This window comes from Chroicocephalus ridibundus, chromosome 2 (assembly GCF_963924245.1).
Source record: "Chroicocephalus ridibundus chromosome 2, bChrRid1.1, whole genome shotgun sequence".
In the NCBI taxonomy this organism is placed as follows: domain Eukaryota; kingdom Metazoa; phylum Chordata; class Aves; order Charadriiformes; family Laridae; genus Chroicocephalus; species Chroicocephalus ridibundus.
This window is the reverse complement of record NC_086285.1, coordinates 76,068,397-76,080,854: the sequence shown is the minus strand read 5'-3', so window position 1 is coordinate 76,080,854 and position 12,458 is coordinate 76,068,397. Positions and strand designations below refer to the sequence as shown.

General features: G+C 41.7%; 1 protein-coding gene across 4 annotated transcripts in view; it reads left to right on the top strand.

The window, feature by feature from the left end:
* Positions 1 to 12,119, top strand: part of DSP (desmoplakin) — a 38,753-nt gene extending 26,634 nt beyond the window's left edge. For 2 of the 4 annotated variants that reach the window (XM_063325942.1, XM_063325940.1), the window contains exons 18-24: positions 502 to 695; positions 1,547 to 1,709; positions 2,302 to 2,385; positions 3,327 to 3,434; positions 4,064 to 4,162; positions 4,988 to 7,279; positions 8,838 to 12,119. In XM_063325942.1, the coding sequence (XP_063182012.1) occupies positions 502 to 695; positions 1,547 to 1,709; positions 2,302 to 2,385; positions 3,327 to 3,434; positions 4,064 to 4,162; positions 4,988 to 7,279; positions 8,838 to 12,032 (6,135 nt within the window). In that variant the 3' untranslated portion in view covers positions 12,033 to 12,119. The remainder of the gene's footprint in view (positions 1 to 501; positions 696 to 1,546; positions 1,710 to 2,301; positions 2,386 to 3,326; positions 3,435 to 4,063; positions 4,163 to 4,987; positions 7,280 to 8,837) is intronic. The other 2 variants (XM_063325944.1, XM_063325943.1) reach the window with 2 other exon arrangements.
* The last annotated feature ends 339 nt before the right edge of the window (positions 12,120 to 12,458 follow it).

Sequence of the window (12,458 nt, the reverse complement as noted above, 5' to 3'; positions counted from 1 at the left end):
AGTATGTGCACACCAACAAGTGTGTGTGTAAAGCAGCATCTTCATAGAATGTTTATAAAAGTCTAAACAGAGGAAAAAAAATCTGTGCAGATTTTTAGATAACAATTAAAAACTCAATGTGACATCCTGAGGCTTGATTCCACATAGTTAATTGGTTCTAAGAACAAGCGAGGCAGGCTATTCCCTTTTTTTTTTTTTTTTTTGGTAACTGCTCTACATACCTCTGAGAAACGGAAATGTTAGCTACAGAATATGACAGCAGAGGGCTTTGGTTTAGCAAATTATTTAAGGGTGAGTCTAACTTTAAACACATTCTTAAGTCAAACTCTCTTTACCAAAGTAGGGGTTTCACTTTAAATATATTAAGTCCAGCTGACATCAGTGTACATACCTTACTGAATTAGAAGCAAAATCTTTAGATCCGAATACATTGTGCATGGTGTTGATGGTTAAATTCCTCTCAAGGATAAAATGTATGACAACATTTTGTTTTTTCTCCAGAAAATGAAAGCAGACCTAAACATGAAGAAATCACTACTGAACACCCTGGAAAATGAGCTACAGAAAACGCTTCAGATCCACTCACAGTCTTGTCAGTCATATACCCTGTATGACATGGACATTGGAAAGTTCTGTGACAAAGTTACCCAGCTAATGGACCGCTGGCAGAGAGCTGATAAGCAGATAGATAACAGGTTTGACTGTATTTCCTAATGGCTTCTTCCTTATTGCTATTGTTACTAAGATCATCTTAATAGTGAGTCTAAAAGAACTGATGTGCACTAATCATCACCTCCAGAGGACAAATTATGACTTCAGGGCAATAAGACTAGAGCAACTGTGAATAGGTTGAATATACTTTAAAAGGTATTATGTAAGACCAAGCAGGAAAATGTAAGTTATTCATGGAAATGTATAACCTCTGTGCTAAGGAGTTGTTCTAATTATTTTTTTTATTCTTGCTAATGTTCTTGGATTAAGTGCTTCCACTCAGCATTTTCTCCCTCAAACAAAACAACCATGCTTATTCCTGAATACCCTATAGCTGAGGGTTAAAAAATTAACACTAAGAGTTAAGTAAAAAAAAATCCCAACAATTTTTTTTCTAATGCTTAATTGAACTGAAGGCATATTCAGATTGTTTGTGGGTTTTTTTGGGTGTGGTTTGTTTTGGTTTTACCTCAGGCCAAAATCTAGTCCTATTAATAAAAATTGACTGGTTGCTCGTTGTTTCAGTGAAAATTGAAAACAAGAGTACCGAAGTCAGTGAACTTGATTCTTATCACTGCAAGGTTTTATCCGTCCCTCACTTAGTTGACAGGAAGTGCCAGCCTCTCTGTATTGCAGAGTTACTCAAAAATGAGGCACTAAAACCACATGGTGGGTGACTAATAACCAGTACAATTCTCATTTATTTGAAATTTTTGTTCAGAGCTTCCCATAGTTTTACCTAGTCTATTACTTTGTCTTATTTCTGAAAAATGTTTAAAGGGAGAGGAAGAGGAATGCACTTTCCATTTTGACAGTTTTCCCTGTTATTTTCTAGATCATGGGATTTAGAAAGGCAGATCAAACAGCTGAAAACTTACCGAGATCTCTACCAGGCTCTGTGCAAATGGATCTGTGATGCCAAGCGCAGGCAGGATTCTATCGAGTCCATGAAGCTGTGTGATTGCAACAGTATCATGAGATATCTACATGATCAGAAGGTATGCAGCACCTGAATGAGTTGTCTTCAATTACCTGGATTTTAAATTGTTTTGCTATTGAGAAAATATCAGTATCAATGCAGTCTGCAATGCAGTGGCCTGTTTTGGATTATAAAGTACGCAAGCTACCAAAAAACACCACCTCTGTAGAAGGCAGGAGAGGATACTCATTACTTTCTGTCAGCACTGCTACAGATTATGAACAAGACTGTTTGGGGCTCCTACACGGTCACTGACACTTTTACATATCAGCTTTGAATTAATTCCAGAGACTGTATTATGGCGCAACTTATGGGACAAATCATAGCACAAAAATAAAAAGCAAGGAAATACATCGAAGCTAAAGTCAAGGAACTCTCCCTCCCCAGCTCTGGGGGTTGTTCAGTTGCCAGGTGTTCTTTCTGAGAACAACTTTGTCATGCACAGGGAGACTGCCATTGTAAAAACTGCACAGCTACAGGTCTCAGCCTCTGGGCTTGCAGTGGTCTCATACTGCAGGTGCCTTCTGGTGGAGGTAGCGTGTGCAGGGAGAAATACTGGCAAACCTTGAGGGAGTGTTTCACAGCTCACTTTTTTTTTATTTTTTTGACAGAACTTGCACAGTGAAATCTGTGGGAAGCGAGACAAAGTTGAGGAGCTTCTCAAGCATGCAGATCAGTGCTCAGCGGCAATTAAGGTACTTGGATTTCAGCGTTTTTATGGGGTGTGGTTTTTCATGGTCAGGCTCATCCCATTGTCTCTTCTCTGCGGGCAGGTGAAACGTTGGCTCTCTGATGTGTGTGCGCAGAAATTGCTGGGGTGAAGCACTTTTGTGTACAAAATATAATGAAAGCAATTTGTGTACTTGCCACCTGAAGACCACAGGATGACGCAGGAGATAGCAGTGAGAGCTTCTCTTCAGGGGAATCAAAGCCTTCTTCTAGCCAGACCAAACTTTCCAGTTCACAAGACTAAGAGAAAAAGACTAGAGAACAGATTGGTACCTTAGGAATTAGGATTGATTAGGATCTGGTCTAGGAGGCAAGACAAATGCAGATTAGCAGGAGGAATGGTGTGCAATAGGCATAAAACCCAAGAAGATATACAGGGAATGGTTTTGTGGTCTTTGCAGTTTTGTCACCTTTATATCTATGCTTTCTCCAGCTCAGTCTTACTTTCTGTGACAAAGATCTTGCTATATATGTGGTGCGGTGTATGTGATATGAAAGAGATACAGAGACAGTTATTTCTTATGAAGTTTTGGTTGATAACAGTACCTAGACCAGTTGAACCCATGAATCTTTTTAACCTCAGGTTAGCTTTTAACTAATGGAAACATGTATATTCCGTTTTTTGTAAAATGTTTTTTCTTTTTTTCCCTTTGTCATTCTCCTCCATGAGTTTCCACAGTGATACTTGAACTGATGAGCTTCTGTTTATGATAGAGGATCTTCTGTATATAGCCAGAGATATAAACAAGGGAAAATGTAGCTTTTTCTTAAAAAAAAAAAAAAAACGCACCCAACAAACGCAAACAAAACAACCCCAAATATTTTTTTGCATTTTGTCAAATCCAGATTCCCAGAGAGTTCCTTGGCAGTTGCTAAACGGGTCTTACCTTTCCCTGTTGTTTTACAGGATTATGAACTACAGGTTGCTTCCTACAGTTCCGGATTAGAAACATTGCTCAACATACCTATCAAGAAGTGTGTGGTTCAGTCTCCTGCAGTGCTGATTCTGCAAGAGGTATCTTTCTTTCCTCCCTGTTAATCTTTTGAGTATATTTGTCCGTGTGAACCATTGTGAGTCATAGCCAGCTGTATTCTTATAATAGCACCATCATTGGTAATGTGTACGAAGCACTTAAGCACGAGGAATTAGTGCGGAATAGTTGCTGTGCTGTAAAATTATACTTGGGCTCATTTAGGCAGCAGATTAGCCCTCAGGAATTTACCTCATTCCTATTCAATGTCCATTGCATACATATTGTGAGAAAGTAAGATTCATGCCCCAAGTGGTTTAGTCACTTTCAACCTGGGCATTAAGCACTATTAAAAGTTTAACTTGTGTTACTTATGACTGTCAGACAAGAAGAGCATGATGAACCAGGGGATGAAGCCTTGGATTTAATATTGCAGCAGCCATGGGGGAAAATAACCTTGAAAAAGGAGGTGCGGGTTTATCAGAAGGAAGAATTTATACATTTGGGGACCATGCAAAGTCATGTGAATTTGTGAGGAGGAGAATTTGCTTTTTACTTTGTCAAGTCATATGTTTTCTCAAGCGGATTGGAATTCTTTAAATGGTCTGAGACATAGGTATGTTCATCACTAACTCTGTAGTACAAGTGGCTAACAATTCTCTTTCTTTTCAAGGCTAGCGAGGCTCATTCTCGCTACATAGAACTTCTTACAAGATCAGGAGATTATTACAGATTCCTAAGTGAAATGTTAAAGAGCATGGAGGACTTGAAGGTAATTTGACTCTTATTTTCTTCACCTATTTTTATCACAGTATAGCAAGTTATCACTGATGAAAGACTTTCTGCTTAAGTACAGTGCAAAACAGTCCACAAAACTAAATCCTGAGCTCAGTGGTGTCCCATGAAGGAGGCACATAAGCGGTTTCATGGATCTTTTGTCAAAGAGTACAGTATCTTGCAAAGTTCTCTCCAAGATGATGTGTGAGGTCCAGAACATTAGCCACCTTGATAATGAGGAGGTGCTCATCAAAGCATGCAAGAGGTCCTTCTCTGCCCATCAGAACCTTGACCTCAGTGAGAGTACAGTTATCTCAGTGCTGGAAACTTGCTCCTCGTGGTTAAGGGGCCACACCTCATTTCAGGCCGTATGCACAGTGTTTCAAATGGAGTAACCCCTGATTTGATTCAGCTCAGTGGCAACAGAGAGGCCCATTTAAGAGGTCACATAGATGGAATGTGAATCACCCGTGTGAAAATTGTGGAGGTTCTAAATGAGGCTATTTAATACTCTGCAGGGGAACTCTTGGTACATCAGATGTTACTGTCTGTATTGCATCTCCCTCCCCCTGTCAAGTACCATTTTCCCCCTGAAAGTCATTATGCTGATTTCTGAATTAGGTTTGACTCTGAATAATTTCCAGAATTTGTCTTGATGACATTAAATAAAAAAGGATTTTGAGCTCTCATTGAAGCTGAGAAAAAAATGCTTTGTAAGTTGTCAGTGTTACAAGTGCATCTTGTATTGCATGTGATGTTTTTGAAACAGTTGTGACAAATGTTTATGTGGGTTTTTTGTATTTCCGCTATCATTTTGCAGATGAAAAACACCAAAATTGAACTCCTGGAAGAAGAACTTAGGCTTGCCAGGGATTCAAATTCAGAGACAAGCAACAAACATAAATTCCTGGAGCAAAATCTGCAGAAGTATCAGATGGACATTTCTCAGCTCAAGGCAAAGCTAATGAGTTTGGAGGAGATGAAAAGACAAGCTGAAATGGATGGAAATTCTGCTAAGCAAAACCTGGACAAATGCTATGCCCAAATAAAGGATCTAAATGACAGAATAACCAGGCTGACTTATGAGACTGAAGATGAGAAAAGGAAAAGGAAGTTGCTGGAGGATAGATATGAGCAGCAGAAGAATGACTATGACCAGCTGCAGAAAACAAGACAAAATGAGAAAGACAGCCTTGGTTGGCAAAAGTTAGAGTCTGAGAAGGTCATCAAGGAGAAGGAGTACGAGATAGAAAGATTAAGGGTTCTTCTTCAGGACGAAGGCACACGGAAGAGGGAATATGAAAATGAGCTGGCTAAGGTAAGAAACCAGTTTAGCGAGGAGATGAGTAATTTAAAGAACAAGTATGAAACAGAAATTAATATTAAGAAGACCACAATCCAGCAGATAGCTGCACAGAAAGATGATGATGCAAAAGGCCTCAGAGCCCAGGTTGACCGACTGACAAGAGAAAACAGAGACCTTAAGGATGAGATTGTGAGGCTGAACGATGCCATTCTGCAAACCACAGATCAACGGAGGAGGGCAGAAGAAGATGCTCTTCAGCAGAAGGCTTGCAGTTCTGAGGTGTCACAGCAAAAGCATCAGTTAGAGCTGGAGCTGAAACAGATCATTCAGCTTCGTGGTGAAGACAACTCAAGGTACAAGCAGGCTCTTGAGGAGGCCGCCTCAACTATTCAGGATAAAACTAAGGAGCTGGAAAGGCTAAAGGTTCAGCTTCAGGAAGAGGCTAAAAGCCGATGGGAACTTGAAAATGAATTGGCTAAGGTAAGGAACAGTTATGATGAGGAAATTATTAGTTTAAAGAACAAATATGAAACTGAGATTAATATCACAAAGACCACAATTCACCAGGTCACCATGCAAAAGGAAGAGGACACAAATAATTATAGAACACAGCTTGATAATGCCATGAGAGAAAATAGGAATTTGTGTGAGGAAATTAGGAGGCTGAAAAATACAATAAGTCAGACAACAGATAATCTACGGAAAATAGAAGAGAATGCTCAGCAGCAGAAGGCAGCTGGCTCAGAGCTTTCTCAGAAGAAACAGCAGCTGGAGATCGAGCTAAAACAAGTTATTCAGAGGCACTCTGATGAAAGCATGCGGTACAAGCAGTCACTTGACGATGCTTCTAAGACGATTAAGGAAAGAAACAAAGAGATTGAAAGGCTGAGAAAGTTGCTGGATGTAGAAACAAGTCAGAGAAAAGAACTAGAGGATGAGAACAGTCAGTTAAAGAGAGTCCAGTTTGACCTGCAGAAAGCAAACACAAGTGCTACTGAGACAATTAACAAGCTGAGGATCCAAGAGCAGGAACTGGCCAGACTGAAAATTGACTATGAAAGAGTTTCACAAGAGAAAAAAGGGAGGGATCAAGAAAGTGCAAAGTTTCAGAGCACTGTAAAAGACTTGCAGATCCAGAAACATAAGCTGGAGGAGGAACTTTGCAGGCAGAATAAAAACTTAATGGAGGAGACGTCCAGGAGGAAGAAACTGGAGGAGGAAATAGAAGGCATGAGGAGATCTCTCAGAGAGCAATCGGTTAAAATAACTAATCTCACACAGCAGATAGAGGAAGTGTCTATTGTAAAGAAGAGACATGAAGATGACCTTAGACACCAAAGAGAAGTATTAGATGGTCATGTGAGAGAGAAGCAGAGATACATGGAGGAGATAAGGAAATACACATCTGATATTGAGACTTTACGCCGCCAGTTGGTCCAAGAACAGGAGCAATTAAAACAGGCTCACCTACGATACGAGCACTTACAGAAAACCTCTGAGGAGAAAAGCAAAAACTTGAATGAGTGCAAAATAGAAATCGAAAGGCTTCAGTCTCTCACCGAGAACCTAACCAAGGAACACTTGTTACTGGAGGAAGAGCTGCGAAATGTTAGATTGGAGTACGATGACCTCAGAATGGTCAGAAGTGAAGTTGATGAAAAAAATACTGCCATTGCTGAACTAAAGAATCAGCTTCAGACGAGCAGCAAGCAAACCCTGGAACTTCAGGGGTTGATTAATGATTTACAGAAAGAAAGGGAAAAATTGAGACAGGAAATTGAAAAATTCCAAAAGCAAGCTCTAGAGGTATTCACACATATTTTGATCCCAGCTTTACTGTCTCTCAGATATATAATTAATTGCAGTGTCCATTTGCATCAACTTAATTCACACTTTCCTGTTTAAGTTCGCTATACTTGTGACTAATATCCCCTCTATGGCCCTTCCTCTTGTTCATTTTTAAACAAAAATGGCAGAATTTGGCCACTTTCTTAGCCGCTTTACTCCCTGAGAGCTGTGCTAGGGAGCCATAAGCTGTCTTATGGTCTAGCTGAGCCTTGCCCTCAGCCTTTGCCCCAGGAGAGACCCTGGGTCTGTGCCAGTCTCCACCAAATCATCCTAGGGGAAGAGAGTACACGGAGTACCACTGTGCTTTAGCTGTACCCTGCTGGCTGTGTGCTTCCCCAGGCTCTTGCAGCCAGGATGGGCTAAAGCAGCCCTTTGAGGCTGACCTGAGTGCTATTGCTAACTGAACCAGGTAAAAACCCCAGAATCAATAAGCTGTCAAATTGCTGCTTAGCTGGGTAAGTTGTTGACTGCAAGCGAGGATTAAATACGATGTTGTCAGCTGTACCTAAGGTATTTAAAGCCTACATTTCATTGACTGGGGGATTTATGTTCCAAAATCACTACGGACACTTGCAAATTTTACTATTGGCCCTTATTTCTTAAACTTGAGGCAACAGCATAAACAAGTTAAAGAAAAACTCATTTTTTATTTCATTCTTCTACCTGGTTTCTTGTCCAAAGAGCTACTGTTTAAATATATACAAGTGAGCACTTGTGAAAACGTTTCTTTGCTTTTTCCTATACTTGCCCCTTATATTTATTTTTTCATTCCCATTCTCAGATATTCTTTCCTTTATTCAGTTTTTCTTTCCTTTACTGTAAAAATATTAGTAATGATTTTTTAAAAATATTAACATTTAGGATTATCTGACATCTGTGCATATATATACGCATGTATTACAAATATATAAACTTGCATTCCATTTAATATGGGCTGTATGCAAATGTGCATGCTTGTAGGTGTTTGTGTATGTGTATACATATATGAAGACATTAAGTGAATTAAAATGTAAAACAACACAGGTAAGATCGTTTGGAGTAACATGTGGAACTAATAGGAAAGTGAAAAGTGAGTCATATATTTCCTTTTTATCCCTGTATGACCATGCCTTAGCTGATACAAATTCTCCCAGGTTGGTAGGACTGCCAGGGCACATCTGCTGAGCATCAGACTCTTAATGAGTCTTGAATGCTTTGTGTATACGTAAGCGTACTATGAGAAGTATTAAAAAGTTATAAAGAGCTAACTAAATCAGCAGAAAATCAAGGCTGTGGGTAACAGAATGGAATCTCCGGTGGCACTAGAGACGCTGTCAGTGAAGTGACAAGGTACCTTCACTGTTTTATGTGTATATATGATCTTGGGTAAGGCACTGCTGCAACTAGAATGTTTTCCGGTGGCAGCTTGCTACAGGTTAAATGACAGGCTGAAGAGCATTGAAAGTGGACAGCATAACTCTAACCAACGTAAACTCTAACCATCCTCTCTTGGTTTATTTCTTCTTTAAAATTGTAGGCATCCAATAGGATTCAAGAATCCAAAAATCAGTATAGTCACATTATGCAAGAAAGAGAAACCTTGTTGATAAAAATGAGTGCTTTGGAGCAAGACAAAGCCAGGCTGCAGAGATTGGAAGAGGAACTGAACCGTTTGAAAGTTACTCTGGAATCAGAGTCTCGTTTGAAGCAACGCCTGGAAAGTGAGAAGCAACAAATCCTGAATGACCTCAATCAGTGGAAGAGCCAGCACTCCCGGACAGAGGAATCCATAAGGAAGATCCAGTGTGAGAGAGAGAAGAGCGAAAGGGAGAAGAACACCTTGAGGAGTGAGATTGAAAGGCTGCAGATGGAGATCAAACGGATTGAGGAGAGATACCGGTGCCGACTGGAAGAGACTGCTGTCAAAAACCAGTCAGAGTTAGAGGCTGAGCGTCTCAGGCTGCAAAGAGAAATTGAGAAACTCAAGCAACGCCCATATGGCTCCCACAGATCTACACAGACCGAGGAAGACTTTTGTATTGATGCGTCCAAGTTGCTGTTCAGTGGGCTGCGGAAGAAGATTACAGCAATGCAGCTGTATGAGTGTCAGCTGATAGACAAACTCACACTGGATAAACTGCTGAAGGGGCAGAGGTCAGTGGAAGAAGTTGCCGCTGATATTGAACCCTACCTCAAAGGGGCAGGTGCTATTGCAGGGGTCTCTCTTTCACCCAGACAGAAGTACTCTTTTGTTGAGGCCAAACGGAATCAGCTGCTTACAGCAGAAAACGCAGTCCTGCTCTTAGAAGCCCAGGCAGCAACAGGCGGCGTGATAGACCCACACCGAAATGAGATGTTAACTGTGGACAGTGCTATCGCCAGAGATCTCATCGAATTTGATGACAGAGAACAAATCTATACAGCAGAAAAGGCTATCACAGGATTTAAAGATCCCTTCTCGGGAAAAACTGTGCCGGTATCTGAAGCTATCAAGAAAAACTTGGTTGACAGAGAAACTGGGATTCGTCTGCTTGAAGCCCAGCTGGCTGTAGGAGGGATTGTTGATCCTGTCAACAGTGTTTTCCTACCCAAAGATGTAGCTTTATCTCGTGGGTTGATTGACAAAGACCTGTACAGGATCCTAAACAACTGCCAAGGCGCTACAAAGAACTTCATTGATCCCACCACCAAAAAGGCAGTCACTTACATGCAGCTGAAGGAAAAATGTAGGATTGAGCCACACACTGGTCTGCTCCTCCTCCCAGTGCAGAAGAGGAGTATGTCATTCCAAGGAATCAGGCAGCCTGTCTCAGCAGATGCCCTGCTCGAGGCTGGAATTATTAAGGAATCAACAAGGAACGACTTGGAAAGAGGTGCAATTACAGTGGAAGAAGTGAGTGAGAGAATTATTGATTTCCTTCAGGGCTCTAGCTGTATTGCGGGTATCTACAATGAGGCTACTAAAGAGAAACTTGGCATTTACCAGGCTATGAAAATAGGTTTGGTTAGACCGGGGACAGCCCTTGAACTCCTAGAAGCCCAGGCAGCCACCGGGTTCATAGTGGATCCTGTCAGCAATGTGAGGCTGCCTGTTGAGGAAGCTTACAAAAGAGGCCTTGTTGGAATTGAATTTAAAGAGAAACTTCTCTCTGCTGAAAGAGCTGTCACTGGGTACAAAGACCCGGAAACTGGAAACATCATTTCTCTGTTTCAAGCAATGAACAAAGAGCTGATAGAGAGAGGCCATGGCATTCGTTTGCTGGAGGCCCAGATTGCTACTGGAGGAATCATTGACCCCAAAGAGAGCTACCGCTTGCCAGTAGAGACGGCCTACAAGCGTGGCTACTTCAATGAAGAGCTCAACCAGATCCTTAGTGATCCAAGTGATGACACCAAAGGGTTCTTTGATCCCAACACAGAGGAGAACTTGACCTACTTGCAGCTGAAAGAAAGATGCATAAAGGATGATGCAACAGGGCTCTGCCTTCTGCCCCTGAGAGAGAAGAAGAAGGTGGTGCACACCTCGCAGAAAAACACCCTTAGGAAGCGCCGGGTTGTCATTGTAGATCCAGAAACAAACAGGGAGATGTCCGTGCAGGAGGCATACAGCAAAGGCCTCATAGATTATGACACCTATACAGAACTAGCTGAACAGGAGTGCGAGTGGGAAGAAATAACTATTACAGGATCAGATGGTAGCAGTAGAGTAGTCCTTGTCGACCGAAAAACAGGTAGCCAGTATGACATCCAAGATGCTATTGATAAAGGTCTGGTTGAGAGGAAGTTTTTTGACCAGTACCGTTCTGGCAGTTTAAGCCTGACGCAGTTTGCAGACATGATCTCCTGCCGTAACGGCACTGATGAGGTGTTTCGGCATGAGTCGGTGACTCGGTCTCCCACAGTGCTGAGCGTCAGGAGTTCTTCCTCGCTGATCAGGAGCGGTTCTTTCTCAGAGACCCCAGAGGAGTGCAGTCCCATTGCAGCCATATTTGACACAGAAAACTTGGAGAAAATCTCCATTTCAGAAGCTATACAGCGGGGCATCGTGGATAGCATCACTGGGCAACGGTTACTTGAGGCCCAGGCCTGCACAGGGGGCATAATATGCCCTACCACAGGCCAGAGGCTTTCGCTTCAGGAAGCCACCAGTCAAGGCATCATTGATCAGGATATGGCCACACGTCTCAAGCCAGCTCAGAAGGCCTTCATAGGGTTCGAAGGCATTAAGGGTGGACGCAAGAGGATGTCAGCAGCTGAAGCAGTGAAGGAAAAATGGTTGCCTTACGAGGCTGGGCAGCGGTTCCTTGAATTCCAGTACCTCACTGGAGGTCTCGTGGACCCAGAAGTGCGTGGAAGAATAAGTACTGAAGAAGCCATTAGGAATGGATTGATTGATGGTCGCGCTGCCCAGAAATTGCAAGACACGAACAGCTATCCCAAAATTCTGACCTGTCCCAAGACCAAACTGAAAATATCCTACAAAGATGCAATGAATCGGTCGATGGTGGAAGACATCACCGGGCTTAAGCTCTTGGAAGCAGCCTCTGTTTCATCTAAAGGCATATCCAGTCCCTACAATGTCTCCTCAGCACCCGGCTCTCGCTCTGGCTCTCGCTCTGGCTCACGTTCAGGCTCACGCAGTGGGTCCAGGAGGGGAAGTTTTGATGCATCAGCAAGCTCTTCATATTCTTACTCATACTCAACCTTCAGTAGTGGGTCTATTGGGCGCTAATAGCAAGTGAGGGAATGTGTCTGCATTTTAATACTGTTTAGATTATTCTATATCCCCTTTCCTAAAAAAAAAAAAAAAAACCAAAACCAACAACTAACAACAGCAAAGCAACCCAAAGCAAAACCGTTAAGTCTTTTCTGGGTGTGTTCAATTTCTCTTCTGAAAAAGCTGTAAAATGCTTGAGTGCAAATTTATGGAATATACATTAGGGGATGCAAAAAGTCATATTTGTGAATTTTGAGTTTCGGTTTCCATTTCCTTTTACTGTTTGGATTTTAATTGGTCTCTGTATATTTTAAATGCTCTGTCATATGCCTTCTCCTGTTATCTGTAACTGTCAACCCATAAGCTGATAACTGAGGTTGGAAAGTCTTGCAGTAGTTAATTGTTTTTCCACATAGACCTTTTCTCAATTTGCTATTGTGA